We start from the raw sequence: 26,149 nt of genomic DNA, 5'->3' as shown, positions 1-26,149 counted from the left end.
TGAATGGGCAGGCTTCGTGATGATGTATATGCCAAGCCTTCTTATGCCAAGACAAAGACCACAACTAAATTATAAAGCTGTGAGGATTCAGTTTATTAAAGCATGTATTACTATTGTTGTAGGTATGAGGATATACATGTATGAGACACGGCGATTGGAGGCAGATATTTTTGGACGAGAGTCCATTTAGTGAGCGAACAACTTAATTTTTGCTATTAGAAACACTTTGTATGCTTTCAATATTAAAACTAAAAGCTGGTAATGCAACTGAACAGATGAATTTCATAGAAAAAACCTTACGCTGACAGGAATAGTCAGAACATATCTGGAATTTAAAGACTGATTCATATAATAGTCAACTAATGCACAAGATGACTCCAGCATGTAGGCAAACAAGTAACAATTAACAAGACGACTCCAGTAGTTAGGCAAATAAGTGACAATTAATAGACTTATAATTTGTGAGACAAAAAATATAACTAATAATATCTATTTATATTTTTATATATTATATTTTATCAGCAGTAGATGAAGTTAGGTATATTTCCAAGCTTGTGTATTATATATTGGAAAGGGGTGTGCCTCTGTGTTTAGAACCCACTCATCTAACGGCAGCACATCGTCATCAGAAAATATAAGGTAGAGATATTTGAGAGTTTCTGCCAAGAAGAATGACTAAAACATACAGAAAAAACAAGCATCAACAGATACTAAAGTAATTAGCAAATTATAACGTGAGATGCCATCATGATTAGTTGACAAGTGTCAGCAGGTTTCTAAATGCCACACAATCTTATCACCTGCAGCACATACTAATCAATACAAACCTGCCTGCGTACCAGAGCCGTAGTTTAAACACCAATAATGAGGTGGGGGAGAGAGTTGGAACCCAACAGACAATAAACAAACATCTAGCTTGACTAAACGGGCCTTCCACTCACTTACAGGGTGTGAGTGATGTGCAAATATGAAAATGCTTGGCAATGTATCAACAGGTGCTTTTTATATCGCCTTGATCAACTAAATAGGTCAAAGGTTAAATACGCTGTTGAAGACATCCAGTGAGAAAAGGTAATGCTTCAATTACTAAAAATCAAAAGAGACAATCAGATATAAAGTAGTACCATACCGTACTGTAGTACTGTATGTACCGTAACTGGCTAATCCAAGCTAATGTTAGAGTTAAAAGAAACCTTACATTTTGTCTAGTATGAAAGTAGATGAGTTTAGAAGTAGAGAAAGAGCAATAAATAGGTCAGAAAGTGATATATATTTTGACAATCAAATGCTAAAAGTGAGCAAAAAACAGAGACAGCGGAGAGATCGTGAGAACGATAGTGAGCGACAAATGGCAAGTAATACAAGAACTCTCAGTTTCTGGATAACCTCTTCTAAAAGTACGATGCCTAGTGGAGACCACTGAACAATCAACCAATGAATTTCAGCTCACAGTGAGAACAAGGTCAAAGTTCACCCGACACTTCTCTCTCACTCCCGAACAAGCAATTACAACTAGTTGACAGCTTGTTGATGAATGACTTGCAAAGATCAATGGAATATTAGAAGCTTAGCTCATGCTTTATTCAACAGCCCTTCCCGTAACATAATCACACATATTGTTGCTAAATATAGCTCCAGTACTTTGAACCTATCTGACATCAAGCCTAGGTGGGTGCTTGGCAACATGAGAGCTGCTAGCATCCTTTTAACCACAGTTAGTCTAGAGATATTTCATTGGCTGAATCAAAGCCTTCCACTAATCTTATAGTGGACAAGGAATAAATGAAATTGAGGCTAACGGAAAACATCGGCACTGACATGCCTAGACTGATGAGCAGGTAAAAGGACATGAATTACCTGCTGCACATCATCCTTGGCAGAGTTTGCATTTGTTACATCCTTCAGTCCAGAGTATCCATTTTCCGTCCGACAATATTTGTCCATTGCCTGTAAAGTGGTGAATGCAATAAGTCAAGAGGAATATGACTAAGCAAAAAAAGAAATAACGATATAATAGTTGTCATGGTTACCTGTACAGCTTGCCACGCCCACTCTCTGTACTTGTTGTCTTTAGTTAATCTATAGAGATAGAAATGAGTCTCGAGTACTTCGGGTCTCAGGATGTAATATTTCTCATTCTGTCTCATGGCGACAGCCTCCGTGGCTCCATCCATACGGAAGTACTCCGGGCCAAGTCCAGTTGCTGTCCGAGTATATGACTCGTGACAGGTGTTAGCGATGTCTGCTCCCAACTCCATGTAATGAGCCTCATCCTCTGATGCTTTTGCCCCGAGAGCAAACATTCCTCCTGTAGAATACCATACATGATAAGACACATCTTGAAGGAACTACACTAAATATGGAAGAACATTACAGTAAGGAACGTGGCCTGAATAGAAAAACATAGCATTACCAAAAGTCATCAGATGAAGGTATGGCCCACATATATTTTGTAGTAAATTATGATAAACTAGCTGGCAGTCTCGTGCACATGAAACATTATTATGAACTATATACAGGTTATTCTAAAATGTGTCTGCGTAACGGTTAGTGCGTCGGTACATCAAGTCAATTGTCTGTGTTCCATTCTGGTTCGAGACAATTTCTTTCCTAATGTTTTTAGCATGACTTCAGACAGACACGGTTCTCATTACGACAAAGGTTAGTGAGTACAACAAAGTCTTCCAGATTGAGGAAATTTCCCAAACATGAAAAGTCAATTGAAGTAAGGAAGCGCGCTGGGTAAAAGTCAACGAGTGTGCAGAATTTGGCAGCTACCAGAAATAAGCACGAGCACCTGCAAAGCATGTCAGATGTCCCATTTTGGCCTCAGTTCTCCCATTTTTATACTCCCCGAGGTACTTGAGACCTCCTCGCGATGTCTTCAACAGGTGAGTCTCCACCCCCTTGACAGCTGTGTCATACATACTCTTAGCCTCAGTGTCTGCCTTGCCAGTTTGGATCCAAACTTTCAGGAGGTACTCATAGAAGCTGTCGCCGAGTGCCCCAATAGATGTATGAGCTGTAAGTAAAAAGACTTACATGGCATAAAAACAGATTATTTGAGAATTGTTTCTGCAGCTAGCTCTAACAGATCATGAAACATGCTTATTGGAGAAGCAGACCATAGTTGAATCTTATTGGATAGGCAGGCCATAGTTGAATCCTAGTAGATAGGCAGGCCATAGTTGAATCCTAATAGATAGGCAGGCCATAGTTGAATCCTAGTAGATAGGCAGGCCATAGTTGAATCCTAGTAGATAGGCAGGCCATAGTTGAATCCTAGTAAATAGGCAGGCCATAGTTGAATCCTAATAGATAGGCAGGCCATAGTTGAATCCTAGTAGATAGGCAGGCCATAGTTGAATCCTAGTAGATAGGCAGGCCATAGTTGAATCCTAGTAGATAGGCAGGCAGCATATACTTGTCGAGTATTAGAATAGGAGAGGAAGCTTTGGCAAAGTTCATGCAGATCAGCTACTTATGATACACCGATGATACACCGATGACACGGTATGACACCTGATTTGCTACAGCAAAGGGCTGTATTTTATTAGATACTTATGACAAAATACTATATTGGGAGATGGCACAGAAGGTGACTTGAAGGGCGGGAGCAGGTTAGCAACCAAAGTTAATGAACTGCTATCGATAGAAATACTCAGACTAAACTTTGGAGCCGGGCTGCTGCCATCAAACTGGGGTCTCAGACTAAAGTTCGTCATTTGTCTGCCAACCGCTGAACTATGACTGGCTTTTACTCAAAGTTGTCATAAAATGTACCAGCTCAAGACTTGCGCTTATATTTGCTAGTTACATAGTTAAAAAAGAGGCACTCAAAGTCAGCATACCAGGTGCGGTCAAGTTAGTAAAATAGAATTCACTGGCAACTGCTCAACAAGATGAATTTTTTACGACTTACCGCTGCCCCATCTACCGGTCTTGGGGTTCAAGTAATTAGGGTAAAGGCCATTGGGGAGTTCAAGACTGTTGATCACCTCTCTTATTCGTTTCACCTGAATAAAATCGCATAGTCTAGAAACTTCCATAAGTAGCATGAACGGGATATAAATATAGAGCATATGTATAAAGGGTACATACATAGAGTTAACCTGAACAGGATATAGATATAGTGTATATGTATAAAGGGTACATCCATAGAGTTAACATGAACATGATATAAATATAGTGTATATGTATAAAGGGTACATCCATAGAGTTAACATGAACATGCTATAGATATAGTGTATATGTATAAAGGGTACATCAAAAGAGTCAACATAAACATGATACGAATATAGAGCACATATTATAAAGGATACATTCATAGAGTTAAAATGAACAGGACATAAACATAGAGCACATGTATAGAGGGTAGACCCATAGAGTTAATAATCTTGAATGGATATTAAAACAAGAAATATGATGCCTCAGTAGATAAGAGAAAACGATTCAATGCATTCAGAAAGGAAACATATTTAATCGCATTGTTATAAACTGACATCCAGAAACACTAACCTTGTCATAGTAAACAGAGTTGCCAGAGATCTGTGTCAAGTACCACCACTCCATGTGTAACGTCCCAAACTCTGAGAGGATGCTTGAGCCTCCAGACGCCCAGCCGTAGTTCTTTCCAGTTTTCCTTCAACAGATAGAACTATAATGTTAAAGGTTGACTTGCAACAAAATTCACATTACCGTTATTTGATATGAAAAGATTCACCATGTCTTACTCTGTTATGTTGTAGGTGCAAAATATGTAGAAAGGTGATTACAAGCTTTTAATAGCTCAAAAACGAACAGAAAATCGCAGCCACACGAAACCGCCGTAGTTTGGATTCCCTTTCCAAAACGGTTCAAATGTGATGTAGTTGTGAGAGATGGTTTCTGTTTACACTTTCTTGCAACCTTATTCGTCGAAATATTTTCACAAATATACTTCACGCATTCCATAAAACTATGTCTATTGTTCTTACGCGTCTGTTTTATCGTCATTGTAATGCTGTCACTTTTAGCACTGATATCTTAAACCTTACCGTGAAAATTCGTTATACTTTTTAACCCTAGCTCGAAGAAGTACATATCATTGTCTGATAATCATGACGAGCCTGTTGGTCACCTGCGATAATCCAAAAGTGTTGCAAAAATTATTTGCGAAGTATTGGGTCACATAATCAGATTACGACTTGACGATTGAATGCCGAAACAAAACTGTAAAGTAGCGAGCATCTATATTTGATACGGGGTCTTCGGTGAAACCCGAAGTGTTTGTCATAAACTAGTACAACGATAAGTTTTATATTGAGCTTTGTATTGGCCTTTCAATTCACGTCAGAACATACATGAAAAGACGATAACCAAATTTCGTGGTTACGTCATCGAAATAAAGAGATTCCAATCTACGGCAGCTTTTCGTTTCCGAGCTTTTAAGAGCTTGTAATCACATTTCCACATATTTAGCACTTACAACACAACAGAGTAAGACATAGTGAATCTTTTGATACCAAATAATTGTAATGTGAATTTTGTTGCAAGTCAACCTTTAAACTGCTATCACATGTCAGTGATTGCTGTCTAAATTTTCCATCAAAGTCTAATAAAAATATTCTGTATAAAGTGATTGCTGACAAGCACGGGTTCAGGGTTTAGAGTTGAAGAAGCATTGTATGCACTACATGGTGTACTTTCTGTTAGACCAACAAAGTCTGGAGGCCATAAATAAATATTAAAAGTTTTATGAGTAGACAACTTCTCATGACTTCTTGAAGAACTTACCTGCGAAGATTGACGAGGGCATAGGGTATACCGGTGGGTGTGTTGAACGCTGGCAGGAGTTGATCAGCGATATGAATTGCTTTTTCTTTAAACACCTAACAAGAGCATACAAAGTCAGCGTATAGAAAAGGGCAGCTACGTGAAACAGTTTGACAATCCGGTCTCCGCCTCCTTATTACCGAACCTCCACTGAGCTCAGAAACTTGTCTCTTCTTTCTATTCACTTTTCTCACCTCAACTGATTCACAATACACTAGACTCGCAGCATAGGAGAGAAGATATGGTCAATGAATGCTCAAAGCTAAACAGTTTCAAGGAGAAAGTCTTAATGAGGCATAAATGTACTTACTGACTTCCCTGTGAAGGCATAACAAGAGAGAAGGCCTCCAATAAAGCGAATGTTTACCTCAAATACTGATATGTCAGCTGACTAAAAGAGAAAATATGTACACACTAGATATTTATCTTTGCAAGCCTCTACTTACCTCTCCATGTAAACTGAAATGGATCAAATATATCGCTCAGCATCCAAAGTAATGCTCATAAACCATGTTGAAATTTAAAAAAAAACAAATATCAAAGCATCAAAAGTGAGATTGAACAGGGTGGTAAAAGTAGATATTAAAAAGACAATAAAATTTAATCAAAATAGTTTAGACTTTACTTCAATTAAATTAGAGTAAGTTACACCCTGTATCTCTACCTCTGAACCCCTGAAACATACACTTGCTTTATTGCTCTCAACCATAGAATAACAATAACAATTTATTTATTTATTTTTTTACCTTTTTTAATTTAATTTTTATATAATTTATATGATGCATTTTTGTTAATGTTATTGATGATTACCTGAATAACTTACAGGAAGTATTTTAGGCTATGGAATGAATTAATCAAAACAAAATTTCAATTGTGAGACTATCTGCTCCAACATATGATGGTTTCAACATACAAAGAAAATTTGGCAACAGATCAATTTCCTTTGTAGATGTTTGAGTGTATTCTGCTAGAAAAATATTCTGATTTAAAATGCATTCAGCTTTATTTTGATTGGTTGAAACCATAAATGTAATCAACCAAATTTTGCTGAGCAGCTGTTTCATGAAGGGGTCATTGAGAAGATAGTAGCCTTAACCGAACTTTATAGCTGGATGTAGACTAGAAATGAAGGAGTTTTGCAATGCAAAGCGATCTCCTACCACCAATTGCGGAAACAAGCCTAGCAACAGCAAGCTGTGTATCAGCGAGACAGTCTATTGACGCCATTAACATTTGATTTAAAACCAGAAGCAACTGGGTATAAGCGTGTGAGATACAGATAAAGTTATATTAACAATCATTGAGCAAGTTCTAGCAATAAACTGACCAATCAGCTAAATGTTAACAGAGCTGTTTACCTCATCAGCAATCTGCGTAACAAATACACTGCATATAGAAATACCCTCTGCCACGGTGGATAAAGGGTTACTGATATAACAACATAAATAGGTAACGAATATACTGCATATAGAAATATCCTCTGCCATGATGGATAATGGGTTACTGATATAACAACATAAACAGGTAACAAATACATTGCGTATAGAAATACCCTCTGCCATGGTGGATAAAGGGTTACTGATATAACAACATAAAGAACATGGAGACTTAGTCAGTAGGCTATTAAGAACTCATCCTAGTTACCAAATCAAAGTTGAGGTTAGTTTCAATCCATTTGCTACCCTCATCAAACCTGTCGGTTAGCCCCATAATCCATAAGGTGTCCATGCCATCAACTATTGTGGCCCCCAAGGCAGTGTTTCCTCCAAATATGCCGCTTGAATGACCTGCAGTAAAACAATGATTAAGCGACCACAATCAATCAGAAAATATGTACAAATGAAACGATGAGCATCACAAACTTGCTATTAATTGGTTCCGTAGCTTACCTTTTTTAGAGATGGGTTTCAATTCATTGTGACCCCAAGCGTGCTCTTTATATTTATCCCATGAAAACTTCATCATCTAAAAATGTTGAAGCTAGTTTGAGAGGAGCATGAGAGAAGCTATCTAAAGTAAATGAGTACAATGAGCTACAGATTCAGTTGCTAATCAACTTAACCGGTTGGAACAAGTAAAATAGATTTTTTAATAGAAGTAACAAAAAGCATGATTTTAGAAGATTTAACATGCGATGCCAGTCCTAACCTCAACGATGTGCTCTCGGCGCTGCTGCGCGACTGGATCTGATGGTGTCGGGTTGTGAAATGATTTGGGTTCATTTGGCTCTTCTGCAGAATTTAGTCCTAATGGAGGAGCTGCTGTTTGTACCATTTCCCCACCATCATCTAATACCATAATTGTGATTATCATCCTACAGCTCACATGAGCAACATTTGGAGTTCGGTATTATCATCAACGGATTTTTTTGCTATTAGATTAGGTTAATACACTGATTTATGATATTTTCTTTGTATTATCGTTATAACAATTACCATTAAAAATAAAACAGGAATGTCAAACAAATGGTTTTACCAAACTATTAACAGCAGTTATCCACATCGGCGTAATCGCAACTATCAAGCATAGTTTTAATTATAACAGCTACCTTTATCGATATTTTCACTCTCTGGTTCAACTGGCTGTTGTTTCTTGATGGTACCGACCCTTGGAGTGGCATCCGGCCGATTACTAGCTCGGTAACGATGTATCTTTTTTAATGACTCTAACCTAGAGTTTAAATCGGCAATTGTCTTATCGTTGATTTCCAGCTGATGTTCCATACGATGAACCAGTTTATGAACATCTTCATCTTTTTGAATCACGTTATTAAAATTGTTTCTATCTATCTTTCTGTGGTCACTATCGCTGTGTTGGTGAGGATTATTAACCTGAGGCTGAACAACGTCAATATGATCTCGAACTGTACGCCTAAGTTGATCTTGCGGCAAGTAAAAAGCCCCAAAAAAAACCAAACTAAATGCTACTAAAGAAATTGCAAGAACGTATTTTTCCGTAAGCCGAAGCATCTGTGATGCAGAATAATTTATAGTTAAATGTTTATATTCTAAAACTTAGGTTGGCAAGAAAATTTCTAAATTCCTACGACTACTTTAATAGCACGAGTTCTATGAAAATAAAACTAATCACCTGATCTAATCTGTTAAAAGCTTTTTGGATATTAGGTAGACCAACTAGAAAGATGTATTTCCGTCAACGCGATTCCATTAATTTCACGTCTTAATTCTTAACTTTGCTCTAGTCTTCCACAAAGCCGCTGACCAGGTCTACCAAACGCAGTGTAAAGAATAAATCTATGGCGTCTTACAGTTATTGTGCTTTACCGAGAACACGGAACGCGAAGCACTGTAAGGCGCCATAATTAATCTTATTTTAACCGACAAAAAATTGAGAACACCAACCAAATCATAAACATAAGCCGTAACTGCTCTAAGTTCGCGGGTTTAGCCTCTATCGTATTCACTATCGTAAACATTTACCATAATAAATTATCTTCCTATGTACATATGCTTTATATTTTAAAAACTTTGACGTGCTTACACAGACCTGCCAACCCAAGAGTGGGGCAATGCGTGAGATTTGGTTTTGGGGCAATTGATGTATCAATGATAGTATATATAAAATTGTGGAAATTGGGGCAAAAATCTCACGCATTTTCATTTTTTCTTTGGGGTGATTGCGTGAGTCTCACGCCCAATGCGTGAGAGTTGGCAGGTATGTGCTTACATTTACTTTCAGTTATTTGCGTAATTCCGGAATTTTTTTTTCTGTTTCAGCTGTTTGTTTTTTTAGTACGTAGTACCACACTATATCTACCTGTTGTGCCATCTCAATAGAAGGGTTAGCAAAACTCATTATTGTATTACCAAAGGCAAATCTCTAGGACCTGGTAGAATTAGATAGCCTGTCATGCTAGTTGACTTACCCACAATTCCTGCTTGTTTCTCACTAATTTTTACAACATCTTTGAATTCAGGTAAACTACCTAAGCAATCGAAAACTGCAAATGTTGCTCCCCACATAAAGAAGGGGATGCCAAATTAGCTAAACAAGTACAGTCCCATGTTCTGTACAATATGATGGAACATATTGCATCACCTTAAAGGTTGACTTACAACAAAGTTCATATTACAGTTATTTGGTATCAAAAGATTCACCATGTCTTACTTTACTGTCTTGTAGGTGCAAAATATGTGGAAATGTGATTACAAGCTCTTAAAAGCTCAAAAACGAACAGTTAATCGCAGCCATTGCGAAAATGCCATAGGTTGGAATCTCTTTATTTCGATGACGTTCTTAAACATTGTGGTTATTGTTGCATTAATTTTGTTGCAAGTAAGCCTTTAAAGGTTGACTTGCAACAAAATTCACATTACAGTTATTTGGTATCAAAAGATTCACCATGTCTTACTCTGTTGTGTTGTAGGTGCCAAATATGTGGAAATGTGATTACAAGCTCTTAAAAGCTCAAAAACGAAAAGCCGCCGTAGATTGGAATCTGTTTATTTCTCTGACGTAGTAATGACAGTTTGGTTGTTGTCTTGTCACGTGATGTTCTCACGCGAATGGAAAGGCCAATAAAAAGCTCAATATAAAACTTATCGTAGCACTAGTTTATGACAAACACTTCGGGCTTTACCGAAGATCCCGTGTCAAATATAGATGCTCGCTACTTAACAGTTTTGTTTTGGCTTGATATAATCGTCAAGTCGTAATCTGATCATGTGAGCCAATACTTCGCAAATAATTTTTGCAGCACTTTTCGATTATCACAGGTGACCAACAGGCTCGTCTTGATTATCAGACATTGATATGTACTCCTTCGAGATAAGGTTAAAAAATTAAATGAATTTTTATGGTAAGTTATAAGATATCAGTGCCAAAAGTGACAGCATTACAATGACAATAAAACAGACGCGTAAGAACAATAGACATGGTTTTATTGAATGCGTGAAGTATATTTGTGAGAATATTTCGACGAATAAGGTTGCATGAAAGTGTAAACAGAAACCATCTCCCACAACTACGTCACATTTGAGTCGTTTTGGAAAGAGAATCCAAACTACGGTGGTCTCGTGTGGCTGCGATTACCTGTTCGTTTTTTAGCTTTTAAGAGCTTGTAATCACATTCTCACATATTTTGCACCTACAACACAACAGAGTAAAACATGGTGAATCTTTTGATATCAACTGACTGTAATGAGAATTTTGTTGCAAGTCAACCTTTAATAAAACTCTTGGCAGCCATCTCCATCATAGATAACATGGTTTCAGGAAGAGCTGCTTACTATGACCTTGTTAAAACTGCAGATGATGGCTATATCACACATGCTATAATCATTGGCTTAAAAAGTCACTCGACTAATACTGCAAAAATTACATAACATCTCTTGCATAGTTGGATATATCCTGAAATTGATTCACAATTTTTTCTCAGTGAGACAAAGGCCAGTAGTTTTGAAAGGAGCATGCTCACAGAAATGCGATGTCCGATCAAAAGTACTGCAGGGGTCTGACCATATTCTTCTGTTGCATAAATTATTTGCCTGACGGTTGATCTCACAAAATTAGCCTCTATGCTGAACACACACTTCTCTATCAAACTGAGGAAAACCAGCCGACACCGAAAGTTTGTGGAGAAACAAATGCTGTGTGCAACCTGTCTAGAGACTGGAACAGTCTCCTTGGACTGGAACAGTCCATTTGATGAAAAGCAGTGCCAAGCAGTACGTTTTGGAAACATGGAAGCAACAACAACATACACCATCAGCTACTCATCCTTGAATGGCCTGAAAGCATCAAATATCTTGGTATAGCCGTACAATCAGAACTGCAAATATGAGTAAGTTTAGACTAATCTCAGAATACACTGATGTGGTATGGGAGCCTTATGTCAAAATTACTATACCCAGTATTGAAAGGACACAGAATAATGTATTACATTTTATTAGAAATCTCAAAGGGCTTGAAAAAAATGTCACCACAGCTACAGAAAACATGAGACTAGGTACACTTGAAAAGAGAAGAAGAGGCCACCATTTTTCCTTGCTGATTAGAATTCTCCAGATCGAGGAATGTTACCATGCTCTCTCTAAATCAGACAAAGAAATAAATCGAGACCGGGAGCACACCACAATGGAAACCAGAGCAGCAGCTAGTGGTAAACCTGTATGTCTAGGTGCAGACAAATAAGTATACCACCAAAGTTTTCTTACTTCAAAACCTTTGATGGTATGAGTTGGTCGTCAACCAGTACGAAACAATCTCAGACAGTAATATGTGCTGTTACAAGTACACCCAATGTCAAACAACTAGAGGCTTACCCACGGTAGCGGCGGGCTTTTGGACAGACCATTAGTATTCTCATATATTTTGAATAAACATTCCCACAATTAGCTTTACAAAACCCATTTACTCCTAAGTATGAATCTCTTTAATGTATAATCAGAAATATGTAGCTATATCTTGAACTACGCAGAATAATGAAGGTAATGAATGAACTCGAACTAAGTGAAGCTTTTAGGTCTGATGGCGCATAAAAATTAAACAGACCACAGATCTCATTCTACTCTTTATTAAAGTTCTAAAAGATAACAAGCTAGCAACTTGGGTGAAAAACTGTCTACACGAATACACAGAAATGGAAGTAAGGAAGATGTGAATAGCTGTGCCCTGATGTCACTCATCAGCATTCCAAGCAAACATCTGGAAAACTTGACACGATTAACCTTTCTGGAAATGTTGGTGAAGGGCTGCTCAATTATAAAATGCACAAATTTAAGAATGGTTTGCCATGTGAAACATGCTTGTGTCATTTTTTGTTAAATTATTTTTAGTAGGCACTCTCTTTTGATGGAGTTTCCCTTTTTCTCATCCAAGAATAATTGACATAAATATTTTCATATGGAGTCACGATATTTGCTTAACAAAATTACAGCTGCTATCTTCAATAATTCCAGATCTAGTATGCTCTCAGGAAAATCTGGTGTGCCACCCGACACTTGAATTGTTTCTGATTACTGCTGGATGAGCTTTTTTGCTGGTGATGTTCTGCTGGGAAGACTGCTGGGTAGTAGACAATAAAAAAGAGGCTCAATCATGAGATGATACTGTTAATCAGCAGTAGTCAAACGTTGTTCTATTCAAGTAACTTGAAACTGTTTTCACAACATCTGTTTCTCATAGGCTATTTGGAAGACAAATTCAAGCCATTAAATTAATCTATAAATTAATCTATATCTTAATCTTTTATCATTAATCTTAATCTTAAAGATTAATGCCTTAATCTTTATAGATTAAAACTTGAACGAGTTCTCATACTGCTCTAAAACTCATAAGCTCTAAAACTGAATACACTCTTAACCTGAATCATAAAATGGACCCACTAACTCAAATATAAGGCATGTTCTTTCCTTCTCACGAGCAGTTTCACTTGGTGTCAACATCGACATGGCTAAAACTTTTTATTACTTGAAGAGAATGAAAATTTGTAATTATCAGTGTATATTTATTGTATTTATAATAGACCGGAATAAGCTGAGATCATTTAAAGTAAACTACGCATTCAAGTATACAGCAACAACCCTGTACACACCTGTACAACCTGTACACTAGAGTGATAAGCTGGACACAGCATGAAAAATTCTATGGAAATGTCACGACGTTTATTTTCTGAGTGGTATAGAACCTTCTCGACATTTTCGGTGTGACATGCTCAATATTGTTTGAATTGCAGAACCATGTTAGAGGCAGGCAAAAGCTACTAGTTATGTGTTGTTCGTTGAAACTGGACCTGAGATACAAAATCTTTAGCTTTGTGCGAGCTCAATGCGGTGAGCCTAACAAAGAGAAACCTGATGATTATGGATTTCCAAGATAGTATTTAGGCAAAACATATTAAACAATAGTTTTAGCCTATTAGGGTCCCAACACTCAAGGATTCTAATGGCATTTGATGTTCAAATAGTCTGAGGATGACAATGCATTTAGCTACGAACCTGAAGACCTTTCGCTGTCCTGTGATACCATTCTAGAGGAGAGGTAATTTCTTGACTCGCGAATGGAAACTAAAAAATTCGATGCATACCCTGACATGACACACAAAACTTTACCAATTTCTGTTCAAGGCTCTGATGTCACAAGGCTTCACACAAGTAACTGGAGTTTACTATGATGAGTCACTCTTATGGACTACAGACTCTATATCTATACATGCTTTTTATAAAAAGCCTGTATAAAGTCCTCATGTTACACCTGCTAGAAATCAAAAAAGTGAACCTCAATCTATATATATCTCAAACTCCATCTGTGGTTCAGTTTGTCCAGCTATAGCTATTAAAATATTGGTATGAACAATCTGTATCGCACAAGATTTGATCTCGGAACCTCCCATTCGCCAGGCAAATGCTTTACCAATTTACCTACACGAGGTTGATGGATTCATTGGGCAGTAGGCCTATATGTCGCTATGTTGGTGAAAATATGCTACTGCCCTTTGTGAGAGCGCAACGTCATGGAGTGCGTCATGGTTTACGCGTGCTCAACCGCAAGTAATGAGCTCTTATTAATAAGCTTGCTCATATTATCTATTGGCAATGTGTGTGGCTAATGGCAAGTGGCAAGAAAATATATTATCTTTCATTGTTTATAAGCGGATTTCTAATGCCCGGCATTCCGCTAGTACTAATTATTACCAAGTCAATACAAAGCAAGCGCTCAACTGTTAGGAGATCACTAAATACAAACTCACATCTGATCTACCCAAAGTGCCTTTGCAACTCAGCTTCAAAAGGTGTTGAAGATGACCTGGTCATTGAATTTTGCATGCCAAGAGCTCATGGACTGCTTCATTTAATTGATGACAATTGTTATGCAAGATACCTTCTAAAACTTCTACCTTCTCAAACTTTCGCATGGACAAATCAGGACCGAGTTAGTTAGTTTCTAAGTGACATTTAATAACACAGCCTCATGACAAAACCAAGAAGCACTGAGGTCTTTCATGTCATAAATGAAGAAACTGGAACAAATCCAGTAAATCTTATACAAGTAAAAGAGGTAATACAGTAGGGCACAACATTTCAAACATTCATTAAATGGACACAGCAACAGCCCAAGAGTGAACCAAATCCGTTTGAAGTTCAGTCATTCTTGTCGCACAGCGGTGTGTTTACTGCTTCACGAGACCACCCTGTTGCTACAGCGCACCAATATAATTTTAACACCTCAGCGACTGTTTACCCATTCAAACAAAGCACTACCGCGGACTACACATATGGTGTCGATCTTATCCACCACAAAAACATGTCTATGTGGATTTTGCGAATCCTTGTTTTGGGCTAAATGCAGTTAATGTGCATTGATGTTTATTACAAGTTATCTTATGTGGGAACCATGGATATTATACACTCCTACTCAGAAGGTGATTCAAGTTCTAAAATACATACTTCGTTTGAAAAGCCTTTTTAAAACTTTTACTACTGAAAGAAATCCACAATTCACATTCATCTGGCAGCTTTGAGTATTTACCGCAAACAGTACAGCATTCAGCACATAATTCCTTCTTCATATTGTCTACTCGCAAGCTGTGAGCGATATAGTTCATATAACTCATCAAAAGAACTGTGGATGAATTGCTTCATAGATATAAAGAAACATGTGTATTTTACTATAGAAGTCTGCTTGTAACACAAATTGAATTAATACCACAGCATCTAACAATGCCTCAAACTTCATGGTAGACTCTTTAGTACATGCTTGTAACTATGTATCTGGCCTTAAATAGTCATAAAGGAGATTCATATTCGAGGTACGATCTACCGTCTTTAGGGTTCAAACTGAAGGATGGTTGGTGAAAGAGATAGAGTAATTATTTTAAAAAGATAGCACATTGAAAGACAATATTCATAAATTTGAAACGTCCTTGGATAACACTCAGTCAGAAGTAACACTTACATTTACAAATCTATGTACCATAAAACCTCTAATTTAACGCCATAGCGCTCTATTTTTCAACCCTTCCTTTGTAGCGGCCGTCAAATAGAGGTGGCATTCAAATGGAGGTTGTGTTCAATTAAAGGTTTCATGGTATATTCATAGACTATTACCATGAAACCTCTAATTGAACGCCATAGCACTCTATTTTTCAACTTCTCCTCGATGGTGGCGGTCAATTGGAAGTGGCGTTCAAATAGAGGCTGGCGGTCTATTTTTCAAATAGCTCGTCAAAATTTTCACAAAATAAATTTAGCCCTATTACGGGTGAAGCGAATGTCGCCTATATTTTGCCCTCTTTCCAGTGAACCGATATTAAACATTTTGAATGCAATAAATATGCTATTTTACCTCTAACTTGTCAATGATCTATTAATAAATATGCATCAAGAAATCGAGAAATATCTCTACCAGTTGATATCTATTGCTTGCAATAGACCTGCGATGATATTATAGCCTGTGTCCTTCTTCGCAATTTGTTGGCATTTTCAATTTTTATTTCATTCTGAAGTTGAAGACATCTTTATATTTTCCCATGACCAAACGAGCGGAGCGAAGTTTGCGAGTTTTTATGATAAATGCATGTGCACACAACTTACGAAAATTTTTCATCAACAATGTCGCAAACCCTTTTTTCAAAATTTCATCAACAAATTTAACCATCGTTTTGTAGAGTCGTTAAAGTATAATAATGATACAAAACACATATAAGCCTATTTAAATATGTTAACAAGTCTTTGTAAATTGTCGACAGTATCTTAAAACTTACCAATCTGATCGGATTATACTCAAATAGACAGATTAATTTGGCCGAAACTCGCCACAAAACGCTTGAAAAGCTTGGTTTGATAAAGGTTAAGACCGGCCTACGATACGCCAATAAAGCCGTGCGACAGATAATAGAACTATTTAGCAGTGCGCATTTCACGAGAAAACCGTGCTCATTTCACCAGTCTATGGCATTGTTTACTTGTAATCGAACTTATCCAAAGGTTTCTGTAATAAACGTAGACCGTTTGAGGCGTATGTTTTTTTGTCCAATCACTGAAGGTTTCATTAAATTATTTAAAACGTTAGCCGAAATTCTTTACAACTTACGTACAAGCTAGAGCCAAACTACAATGCCCCTTTACGACGAGAATATATTTTTATTTTGCTCAGTTTGCAAAAAACTTCCAGATGCGTGAACGCTCATACTTGCTTTCTGTTAAAGATCGCGATCAAAACCATTCTGCTTTCAACACAACCAACTTTCAAACTGTGTATAGTACACAGTAGCTTGCCATTTTACTTCTAATTTTGCATTTCAGAGTTATAATAAACATATTTCCTTATTGTTGTTGTTAAATTACATACATTACAGTAGGTTAGGCCTACAGCTTTAATTAACAATTTAATCTAAAAGCTAACAACTTCGCTAGGGATCGCATCACTTGATTAGCTATCAATGACCAAATCCTACAACGTAAAAAAGAGGGACTAGATTGCGTGACTTTTAACAGAACGCTGAACTTATCTAACTTTTCTATATTTGTTGAAATTATTATTTGCACCTTTTTGAAGTCGTGCTCCCTCAAATTTATTTTATGTCATCTCGAACAAATTTCATTTATTATGGGATTTGACTTACGTAGTTACTCCTTACTTGGTTCAAGGGCAGCTGTGGGTCACTAGTTTAGGTACTGGCTTATGATCAGTAAATCAGTGATTTGAGTCCTACAAATTAAAGCGATAGTAAATGTATCAACCCATCAAGAACTGATAAAACTATAAGGTCACAAAGGTATCCCTGGTACCCTTGGTCTGATCACTGGTATCCTTGGTCCGATTACTGGTACTCTTGATCTGATCTCTGTTAATCTTGGTCTGATCACTGGTAATCTTGGTCTGATAACTGGTACTTTTGATCTGATCACTGTTACTCTTGGTCTGATCCCTGGAACACTTAGTCTGATCACTAGTACTCTTGGTCTGATTACTGGTACTCTTGATCTGATCACTGGTACTCTTGGTCTGATCACTGTTACTCTTGGTCTGATCGCTGGTACTTTTGGTCTGATCACTGGTACTCTTGATCTGATCACTGGTAATTTTGGTCTGATCACTGTTACTCTTGGCATGATCACTGGTACTCTTGGTCTGATTACTGGTACTCTTGGTCTGGTTACTGGTACTCTTGATCTGATCACTGGTAATTTTGGTCTGATCACTGTTACTCTTGGTCTGATCACTGTTACTCTTGGTCTGATCACTGATACTTTTGGTCTGATCACTGGTACTCTTGGCATGATCACTGGTACTCTTGTTCTGATCACTGGTACACTTGGTCAGATCACTGGTTCTTTTGGTCTGATCACTGGTACTCTTGGTCTGATCACTGTTACTCTTGGTCTGATTACTGGTACTCTTGATCTGATCACTGGTAATTTTGGTCTGATCACTGTTACTCTTGGTCTGATCACTGATACTTTTGGTCTGATCACTGGTACTCTTGGCATGATCACTGGTACTCTTGTTCTGATCACTGGTACTCTTGGTCAGATCACTGGTTCTTTTGGTCTGATCACTGGTACTCTTGGTCTGATCACTGTTACTCTTGGTCTGATTACTGGTACTCTTGATCTGATCACTGGTACTTTTGGTCTGATCACTGGTACTCTTGGTCTGATCACTGGTACTTTTGGTCTGATCACTGGTACTCTTGGTCTGATCACTAGTACTTTTGGTCTGATTACTGGTACTCTTGATCTGATCACTGGTACTTTTGGTCTGATCACTGGTACTCTTGGTCTGATCACTGGTACCTTTGGTCTGATCACTGGTACTCTTGGTCTGATCACTAGTACTTTTGGTCTGATCACTGGTAATTTTGGTCTGATCACTGTTACTCTTGGTCTGATCACTGGTACTCTTGGTCTGATCACTGGTACTCTTGGTCTGATCACTGTTACTCTTGGTCTGATCACTGGTACTCTTGGTCTGATCACTGGTACTCTTGGTCTGATCACTGTTACTCTTGGTCTGATCACTGGTACTCTTGGTCTGATCACTGGTACTCTTTGTCTGATCACTAGTACTCTTAGGAAACTACTAAAGGCTCATATGTTATGTAATACTAGAGTATGCACCAAATGACATCCTTCGTCTGTACCGTGACAGTCTTTTTGGTCAGTTGTTCAAGAGGTTGGAAGTCTAAGTTACACGCTGCAGTGGTTTCAGTATGGCTTAATATTGCAGGTGGAAGGAAGATCATCAGTTTGGAGTTACACTCCCTATAGATGTAGTAAACAGATGCTAGCAGCGGTTGTGTTAGAGTGAAACTAGACGCATCGGATACATGCATCTGTGCCGAATATGGCTGACGATAGGGATCAACTTTCACTTTCTGAAATGCGGATGCTGACCTCATCAGTTGTGCACATGGATGTGAAACAGATAGCCCTTTGTGTCATCACTATTCCTAAACTCAAGTTAGCCATAGAGGAACTCATGCGCACCTCCTTTGTCAGCAACCATCTGGATGTCGTGAGTAGACAAGTCTTCAATATGGAAGTTATCTATTGACCAGCCTCGACTATAAATTTCTAGGTGAACACTCAAGTTTTCCACTAGCTCAGGAAATGCTCCTAAATTATAAGCAAGAGAAGAGATTTTTATGTTTGACACGGGTTCCTCTGATAAATAGAAATAATATTTACTATAATAAGGGTCGTTAAGCTACGCCGCAACGCTAAGTGTGTTAAGGAAAAAAATTGTACTGCACAAGAATCGAACACAGATATTCAGCTTCCTGAGCCTGTCACTGAACCTTTCACATCTCAGAATATCACATCTAAGAATACTTGTGTACATACTTACTAAGAGCATTAGGTAAAAATGTGCACTCCACAAGAATTGAGCCAGATATTCAGCTTACCAGCTAGGTACACTACCACCTGTGCCACTCGATAACCTTGCTGCGGTGTGGAATAATTGTGCACATAGTTATTACACATAATGGTCTCTTGCAGTGCACGAAACTGCCAGCATACTAGCGATGATAACGACAACCAAGAATAATAATCTAAGCACTTTCGAGCAAAGCCGACTTGTGAGACAAACTAGATGTCAGCTTTGTTTGTGCAGTCTAAAGCTGTCTGTAAACTGACTAAAGCTGTCTGTAAACTGACTGAAAATTGCGCAGATTTGTTCTTGAATGTTCAATAAAAGTAAAAAAGCTTTCATCTTTGGTCGACGAAAAATGTTCTAAAAATCAGCTGAACTGCAGTTTGAAGTTGTTAAACTCGCAGACCTTTTTTAGTTTTTAGTCATGACAACTAATCAGAGCAGAGGATTGTTTGATCATGACAACAAATCAGAGCAAAGGACTGTTTGGTATGACAACCAATCAAAGCAGATCAAGTACAGTTCTGTTTTCGTATGCAGAACAAGTCAGCGTACTATAATGACAGATAAAAAGGATGAAAGTACTTGTGTGTATCAGTTGGCGGTGCAGATCGGTTCAGGGGCTCACTCTCAGATAGCCAATAACAAATTATTCCAGAATATATACACAGCTTTAAAAAAGAATAGTCCTGGTGACCCTATGACATCAGAGAGACAGAAAGTTACTAGTTGAGAGCACATGAATCATCTATATATATATTTCTATTACTCTATATAAATCTAAGTGTCTGTCTCTCGTTCGTCTGTTCAGCTATAGCAGTAAAGTTTTAGCAACGAAAAATCACCTTTGTACTCACAACCTGCAAATGGCAAGTTTACTAACAAGTGCTCGTAACCACAAGGCTAAGACGTTCTCATCACACTCAATGCTCGTACCATACACTGTATATCCTTTTCGTGATTGCACACGCTAAATGTGCACTTTTTATAAATAATTAATACAGTGCACCCTCGGGTTACGATGCCCTTAATATAAGATTTTTTTACATTACTTGGAACACAAAATTTTTTTTATTCTCGCCGTCCTAGGACAACATTTTTGCTACTTTTTTGCTAGCTGTATCAACGAAGATTGCTCTAGTCGCCAGATTGCCCTGGCAGTCGGTGTACTGATTATGACGAAACAAGGAAAATGTTGATTTGATATTATTGCATTACCACAACACCTGAAAGGGATGCTATTGCATTACCACAACACCTGAAAGAGATGCTATTGCATTACCACAACACCTGAAAGAGATGCTATTGCATTACCACAACACCTGAAAGAGATGCTATTGCATTACCACAACACCTGAAAGAGATACTATTGCATTACCACAACACCTGAAAGAGATGCTATTGCATTACCGCAACACCTGAAAGAGATGCTATTGCATTACCACAACACCTGAAAGAGATGCTATTACATTACCACAACACCTGAAAGAGATACTATTGCATTACCACAACACCTGAAAGAGATACTATTGCATTACCACAACACCTGAAAGAGATACTATTGCATTACCACAACACCTGAAAGAGATGCTATTACATTACCACAACACCTGAAAGAGATACTATTGCATTACCACAACACCTGAAAGAGATACTATTGCATTACCACAACACCTGAAAGAGATACTATGCATCTCAGTTCAGGGCATAGATATATATATACCTAGATTGGCCAATAGGGAAAAAGCCTGTCAGACCTAAATAGCACGACGCAACGTCACTGTATTGTACCTCACGCTTGACTGCACTGCTGTTTACAATGAATCTAATGGGAAGAAGGTAACAAAATTACATTTATTTTCACATAAAAACCTTCTTGTATACATAATCCAGTAAACTAAAGCAATTCTGTGATATCTGATAACCACCATAGATTAAAACTATAAAAGCTATGAATTGTTGCACACAAATCATGAGCCATCATGGCTTTATTTGCAACCCTCTCTTATCCCCATTCTCTCTTTTCCCCTTCTCCAAAGAATAAGTTAGAAGGGGAAAAGAGAGAAGGGGACTGGAGAGGGGAGGGGAAATAGCCCACCCACTCAAAGAGCCAGACCTTGGCTAGGTAAATAGACTAATATGCTGAACTAAACATGACTAAATATGATGAGTATGCAAGTATGTCTGAAGTCAAAAATGAGACAGAATGATTATTTTACAGCTGGCTAGGTCACCAAAGCTGAAGTGTAATGATTGTATCACTAGCATCGTGGATGTTACCAACGTTGATGTAAACCAAGCAACGAATTCCCTAATTACAGTTAAGAATCAGGGTGGCTTGACTTTGTCTTCGCCTGTGGTGATTGAGGTTTGCAACCACAGCGAGAAAGCGACAAGAGTGTTGCTTAGTAGTGCTGGATTGATGAAAAACTTTGCCAGGCTAGCATTAATTGCCACCACTAAGAAGCCAGTCACGAAAGGACAATACCAAGTTATTTGTACAATATGCATAAGCAAGTTAAAGGTTGACTTGCAACAAAATTCACATTGCAGTTATTTGGTGTCATAAGATTCACCATGCCTTACTCTGTTGTGTTGTAGGTGTGAAATATATGAGAAGGTGATTACAAACTCTTAAAAGCTAAAAACTTATACAGTCATACTTCAACTTACGAGCTTAATGCGTTCCGAGACTGAGCTCGTATGTTAATATACTCGCATGTTGGTGCAATTTATTTATATATCGAACAATTAAATATATATTGCTTGGTTTCCATACTCTAAAGATGCAAATAAAACACTCAAAACAAGATATTGTAACAGAAAGAAGATGTTGGTTATTGTCATAATTTACCACATGCTTTCAAAAAGCAACAATCAAAAAATAATACAAGGAAATGTGATTATTTAAAATGTAAAATTCAATACATACAATAGCAGCTAATGCTAGCATTTGCGAGGGAGGGAAATATAAGTTATCCTTCATTACAACAGTTGTCTTTGATAAATTTGAATTTTATCAATGTCTTAAAAGACAAACTCTAATGTTGGTATGGTATTGGCCTTCAATCTAGCTTTTTTCCCAATACCAGGTGATACTTGGTAGCTGTCACTAGTGAAGTGGTCTGAACAAAGTACAGAAGATTTACTTGGGGTCCACTGTTCTCGTCTCACTGCTTTAATCCAGGCATCCTTGCGATCAGCAGCAGTAGAAAAACTTAACAAGTAATAAAAGATACATACAATTAGTGGTGTTTTTTGCTCATTGGATTTTTGACTTTTTGCCTTTGAGAAGTGTAGCATTAACCTTGTCAAATAATGGAAACTTTTAAGCCTGATTATAGCCAAAGATAGCCATGCTCATGTAGTATGTTCATGAATTCTCCCAACGTTTAGCAGGGTGAATGTTTGTTATATTGTCCTACCTGTGGAAGCTTTTCTCTGGGCATTTTCTTGGATATTTGGAACATCCAAAAGCAACGCAGCAATTCTAACTAGTCCTCTCAGATGACTGTGAGCTTGATGAATAATGGTGAGATCGCTGCCAAAATAGAAATGAATATAAATTCCATTCTGACTTAGTGATTTATTGCAAGATGGTATCCAAATTAATGACTCAAGCATCACAAAGTAGCAGTATTACACAAGCAGCTCCTTGGGCGGGCAAAGTTAAGGAAACCTTCCAAGAGAGAGTCAATCAGTTAATGAATCAAACAAGTTGAAGTTGATAGTAACTTGACAAACAATGATGTCTGCTGATTTGATTGTCTTCAATAATTTTTTCAAAGTGTCAAATATGGGGAAAATATGTCCACTATTGGTATGAAAACTGTTCTAGTTTTTACTATAAAGCCTTACAGCTGATATTTAGGAGTTCCAAGCCTATCTTTGATATTAAAAGTAGTAAAAAACTCACCTTAGTAGCAGCTGACACACTCTTCTCAGCTTCAGCCATTGTAAACTAATGATGAATCTTGCGGTCAGTCAAGCGTAAGGTACAATACAGTGACGTTGCGTCATGGCATTTAAGTCTGACAAGGCCACCAATGGGACTAGCTAGTATTGGCCAATCTAGGTATATATATCTATGGTTCAGGGTTATTCGTTATAAGTTAAGCAAAAGTTTTGTCTGTCCATCAATCTGAAGCCGAGGTTAAAAAATATTGCTTTCAAAGGGATTTGAACTTTTGGCTTGTCAAACCGACACCCTATCATCTGCCCCAATTGGCCACCTCGCCTCAAAGTTGTAATAGTTACGGAATTAGTTATTACACCTGACAATCTCTCACGGCGCACAGACCGCCAGGGTACTAGTTCTGATAATAGGAATAATACAAACTTGAGTTAAACTTATTACTTCGGCATGTCGATGCTTTATTTACCAATTAATCATTTTTAGGCTTTTTGTGTACTGTTTGTAACGGCTACAAATCTCTTGTTTCTCCATAGTTTATTATGTGATAAAAGTGACAAATGTGCCAAGACCATGTTTTTTTTAATACAAATGAGGCATTTCATATAGTGCACAGTGGGCTCCCAAAGGGAAACTTGTTCATGTGGCTTAGACTTTTGTGAAGCCAAGTCATTTCCAACATTCATGAAAATGTGATGTTTGTAGGATGCGGTTGCTATGACCTTCCTAAACGTCACAAAATAATACTGTTGAAAATCCAGACCATCATCTCTGAAGACAAGTTTCTCAGTTTTTTGTGCTGACCATATTGACCAGCACCACCTTCGATAAAAAGCTTGTATCTCAGGTTAAATTGCTTCGATTTCGAAAACAGTTTTGAATAACTGAGAAACTTTTCTATTACTTATAACAATTTTATGATTTTATTTGTATTGAAAATGATATGGCGTGTCACAAATACCTAAAAGTTATTTTCAAGTCTGTTCGCGGGCGTTTACTGCCACCATTTAGGCTCATACAGCTGTCCATCATTTGATGTTCAAATTACAAAAAGCCTATTAATCTCAAGTTTTTTCAAGTAGTGGAGAATCAGATCAAGTGCCAGCCATGTTTGTCATAAGTCTTCCTGTGTTCTTATAGGACAAGTCACAGGTTGCACTATCAGGCAACTTGAATCCAGTTTACACTTCTATCACCGATACAGTGCAGCAGCAAACTAAACCCCCACCTCTGCACCAAAAGCCTGCTTCCTACTGCAACTCTGGGTCTGTGCCTCCTAACCACCCCCAAGGTAAGCCAGTTGCCATTTTATCTTGCCTTACGTGTTCCGTTGTAACCTTAGTCTATTGTAGTCATTTGTTCAAATCATTGACAGAGGCAACAGCACCTGACGACTCCCCACTCGTCACTATACCATTAGATGCAGTGCTCGCTGAGAGTGCGAGGGGAAGCACGGAGTTCAGTATGATCGGCGACAGAATAGCTGTAGGGAAGCCTGTTGGTTCTAAAGCTAAGCCGGGTGGTCGAGCAAAGCACATTACTTGCCGGGTTTGCCAGCTGTTCTTTTATCGAAGGGACCAGTATCAGGCACACATGAGACTACATATCAATGACCCTAATATTTCCATTTATTCATGTGAACACTGCTCATTTGTGACAAAGCGCCGTGGTGTTTTCAACACACATGTACTGAGACATACGGGAGACCTTCCGTTCAAGTGTCAATTGTGTGACTATGCGGGCCGACAGGCAAGCCTCTTGCGACTGCACATGCAGAACAAGCACCCGCAGGCAGCACTCGACCGAAGCTCTGACACTGTATCGACATCCGCACAGGTCAAGGCTGAGAACTCGTGATAGCAACAAATAGGATTTGTTAATTTTGTTAAATTCTTTATATTTGCTGCCAGAAACTCGTACAGACACTGAGCAGTGCTTCTACCTTTCTACTCCCACCCCTTACTGCTGATCAGACCCGAACAGAGGCTAGGAGATATCGCAATTACTCACAATTAAGTAGCACATTACTTACTTGCCTACCTTGCCCTCAATTCTTTGTGATAATAGAAAATGCATGTAGCTTGTGTTTTGTGTTTACTCCTTCATTTTATATTATACTTATGCCCCTGCTATGCCATTAAACCTTTATTATACATGTATAAGGTGAGGAAATAAATGATTCCAATACTACAAAAGTCAATAATGCAAAACGCGAAAAGCTTTGGTACATTGCTACACAGAGGTGTATATTATTGGTGGAAGGAATTTTGTACAATTATAATGACGGAGAGTAAAAAATCAAAAAATACTGTGAAATGTGTAAAAGTTAAAAAAATAACATCATAAAAATAACTTACATAGTCAAAAGCAACAATAAGGTAACACAATCTAATAAAATATTATGCACATTGCAGTAATAGGAAAAGAATGGATTTCAACAGATGGGAGGGGGATCACAGGCTAACTCAGCAGGAAAGGGAACCACAGTCTAACTCGACATGTAAACAGTATCGTGAATATTAGCCTCATTAGGCAGAATCTGACATGCTGATACATCAGATGCACATAATAAGATGCATATAA

The 26,149-nt window shown here is 37.8% G+C and overlaps 3 protein-coding genes across 3 annotated transcripts; 1 reads left to right on the top strand and 2 right to left on the bottom strand.

Annotated features, from left to right (window-relative positions):
* Positions 1–302: 302 nt before the first annotated feature.
* On the bottom strand, positions 303–8,859 carry LOC137405440 (mannosyl-oligosaccharide 1,2-alpha-mannosidase IA-like). The gene is made up of 12 exons (XM_068091702.1): positions 8,363–8,859; positions 7,963–8,102; positions 7,704–7,779; positions 7,459–7,601; positions 6,125–6,205; positions 5,776–5,870; positions 4,519–4,642; positions 3,923–4,016; positions 2,798–3,022; positions 2,031–2,308; positions 1,858–1,947; positions 303–675 (listed from the first exon to the last, which is right to left on the bottom strand). Exons 1-12 carry the CDS (start codon positions 8,781–8,783, stop codon positions 535–537), a joined length of 1,908 nt encoding a protein of 635 aa, XP_067947803.1. The 5' UTR covers positions 8,784–8,859; the 3' UTR covers positions 303–534.
* Positions 8,860–17,535: 8,676 nt separating this feature from the next.
* On the bottom strand, positions 17,536–19,111 carry LOC137404209 (dentin sialophosphoprotein-like). The gene is made up of 2 exons (XM_068090370.1): positions 19,106–19,111; positions 17,536–18,855 (listed from the first exon to the last, which is right to left on the bottom strand). The coding sequence occupies exons 1-2, from the start codon at positions 19,109–19,111 to the stop codon at positions 17,536–17,538; spliced, it is 1,326 nt and encodes a 441-aa protein (XP_067946471.1).
* Positions 19,006–25,662, top strand: LOC137404454 (zinc finger protein ZFAT-like). The gene is made up of 3 exons (XM_068090666.1): positions 19,006–19,293; positions 24,707–24,857; positions 24,942–25,662. The coding sequence occupies exons 1-3, from the start codon at positions 19,123–19,125 to the stop codon at positions 25,421–25,423; spliced, it is 804 nt and encodes a 267-aa protein (XP_067946767.1). The 5' UTR covers positions 19,006–19,122; the 3' UTR covers positions 25,424–25,662.
* Positions 25,663–26,149: the final 487 nt, after the last annotated feature.

The sequence above is a fragment of the Watersipora subatra genome, chromosome 9 (assembly GCF_963576615.1).
Source record: "Watersipora subatra chromosome 9, tzWatSuba1.1, whole genome shotgun sequence".
NCBI classification, from domain to species: Eukaryota; Metazoa; Bryozoa; class Gymnolaemata; order Cheilostomatida; family Watersiporidae; genus Watersipora; species Watersipora subatra.
The sequence above is the reverse complement of the archived record's forward strand: the minus strand, read 5'-3'. Positions and strand labels throughout refer to the sequence as shown.

Excerpts from the sequence above, each read along its gene's own strand:
- LOC137405440 (XM_068091702.1), bottom strand. The coding sequence starts at position 8,783 with ATGCTTCGGCTTACGGAAAAATACGTTCTTGCAATTTCTTTAGTAGCA. Across the intron at positions 6,206-7,458 it reads CTAACCTCAACTTTGATTTG|TCAGCTGACATATCAGTATT; the intron begins GTAACTAGGATG and ends TTTCTCTTTTAG. Across the intron at positions 1,948-2,030 it reads GGGCGTGGCAAGCTGTACAG|GCAATGGACAAATATTGTCG; the intron begins GTAACCATGACA and ends ACCACTTTACAG.
- LOC137404454 (XM_068090666.1), top strand. The coding sequence starts at position 19,123 with ATGGCTGACGATAGGGATCAACTTTCACTTTCTGAAATGCGGATGCTG. Across the intron at positions 19,294-24,706 it reads TCAGCAACCATCTGGATGTC|GACAAGTCACAGGTTGCACT; the intron begins GTGAGTAGACAA and ends GTGTTCTTATAG. Across the intron at positions 24,858-24,941 it reads GCCTCCTAACCACCCCCAAG|AGGCAACAGCACCTGACGAC; the intron begins GTAAGCCAGTTG and ends AATCATTGACAG.